Source organism: Halichoerus grypus, chromosome 1 (assembly GCF_964656455.1).
Source record: "Halichoerus grypus chromosome 1, mHalGry1.hap1.1, whole genome shotgun sequence".
Lineage (NCBI taxonomy): Eukaryota > Metazoa > Chordata > Mammalia > Carnivora > Phocidae > Halichoerus > Halichoerus grypus.
The window spans coordinates 206,090,959-206,092,876 of NC_135712.1; the positions used below are offsets into that span (position 1 = coordinate 206,090,959).

The following is a 1,918-nucleotide window of genomic DNA, read 5'->3' on the forward strand; positions in this document are numbered from 1 at the left end:
CCCAGGAATCTTTAAGGGGCCCTTAAAATACAGACTCCAAGATGTTAACCAACACTTGGAAATAAGGGAGGGCTCCATTTCTATTGACAGGATTCCTTGGAAACAAATTAATGAAGTGCAAGGAACACCATGTGAATGAAGGACTCCCTGTTTCTTGAAGTCTCAGCTGCAGCGGGGGAGGCCACCTCGTTCCTCAACATTCCCTGACACCACCTCACATCACTCTCCCTCTTGCTGGTCTCCTGACCACACTGGCTCCATTGTGAGTTCTGGATATCTGTCTGAAACAAGTGCCTTCCTCAGGGCCTTTACACTGGCTCTTTCTCCTGCAGGACACACATGTCCCCAGATAACCTCATGTCTCCCGTGCAGACTTCCCTGAGGTCTCTCTTCAAATGTCACCTTGTTTTAGGTCTTCCTGAACTCCCAGTAAAGATAGCACCCCAGCCACTTTGTTTTATGCCTGCTTTTCTCCCCACATGTCATTGTAATTATAGCATTTCTGCCATGTTACTAATACTCAGTTGTGTTAAAATTAATCACTTTTTCCTAATTTCCAGTCATCACAACAGCCTTATGGGACCATGCAATGATACCCAAATTTCAGGATTTCTTCTTCTGGGATTACCAAATGAACCAGAACTGCAGCCCCTCATATTTTGGCTTTTCCTCTCCATGTACCTGATTACTGTGTTTGGAAACCTGCTCATCACCCTTGCTGTCAGCTTTGACTCCCACCTCCACACCCCCATGTACTTCTTCCTCGCCAACCTGTCCTTTCTAGATATCTGTGTCATCTCGACCATCATCCCAAAGATGCTGGTGAATATACAGACCCAGAGCAAAGTTATAACCTATACAGGATGCATCAGCCAGATCTGTTTTTCCATATTCTTTGCAGGCTGGGACGACTTTCTTCTGGCTGTGATGGCCTACGACCGGTTCATGGCCATCTGTCACCCCCTACACTACACAGTCATCATGAACCCCCAGCTCTGTGGACTGCTGGTTCTGGTGTCCTGTATCATGAGTGTCCTGAATTCCTTGTTACAGAGCTTAATGGTGTTGCGGCTGTCCTTCTGTCCAGAAGTGGAAATCCCCCACTTTTTTTGTGAACTCCATCAGATGATCCAACTTGCCTGTTCGGATACCTCTCTTAATGACACAGTGCTATATGTTTCAACTGTGTTGCTTGCTGGTGGTCCCCTCACTGGGATCCTTTACTCATACTCTAAGATTATTTCCTCCATATATAGAATCTCATCAGCTCAGGGCAAGTATAAAGCATTTTCCACCTGTGCATCTCACCTCTCGGTTGTCTCCTTATTTTATTGTACAGTCCTGGGAGTGTACCTTAACTCTACGGCTACCCAGAGCTCCCACGCAAGTGCAGTAGCCTCGGTGATGTACACGGTGGTCACACCCATGCTGAACCCCTTCATCTACAGCCTGAGGAACAGAGACATAAAAGGGGCTCTGATAAGACTCTTCAGAAGGGCAGCTATAAAAGGCACAATTGTCCTGGTGATGAAGAAGTGCTCTTGATTGCAGGGCTCAAAGCTATGTGTTCTGTATGGATAAATGTTTTTGTGACTTGTCTCACATAATGGACCACCTCGACCTGCATGTACACAGGCAGGCTAAGGAATGTTTTTTGTGAGACTCCTGCTGTGGGAATAATGTTGGGAGCCTACTTGTTTAAAGTATACTGTCTGGCCTCCAGGTGACCCTTCTGGTTTGGACACCAAGAACTACAAATCTTGCCTCTTGCACCCTCCTGCTCCAGGCTGGTCTGGCCCCCAAAATGCAATCCAGGAGAGGAGACAGGCACACATACCCCAGAATCTTTGAAAATATGGAAACATGATAACATGGAAGTGCAGCTTGTTCCAAACGGCACGTAGGCAATGCAGATGTT

At 46.7% G+C, this 1,918-nt stretch overlaps 1 protein-coding gene across 1 annotated transcript; it reads left to right on the forward strand.

Moving 5' to 3' along the window:
* The first annotated feature begins 576 nt into the window (after positions 1 to 576).
* LOC118535426 (olfactory receptor 7A17-like) lies at positions 577 to 1,545 on the forward strand. Its single transcript, XM_036091762.1, has one exon. It carries the CDS (start codon positions 577 to 579, stop codon positions 1,543 to 1,545), a length of 969 nt encoding a protein of 322 aa, XP_035947655.1.
* The last annotated feature ends 373 nt before the right edge of the window (positions 1,546 to 1,918 follow it).

Excerpts from the sequence above, each read along its gene's own strand:
- LOC118535426 (XM_036091762.1), top strand. The coding sequence starts at position 577 with ATGGGACCATGCAATGATACCCAAATTTCAGGATTTCTTCTTCTGGGA.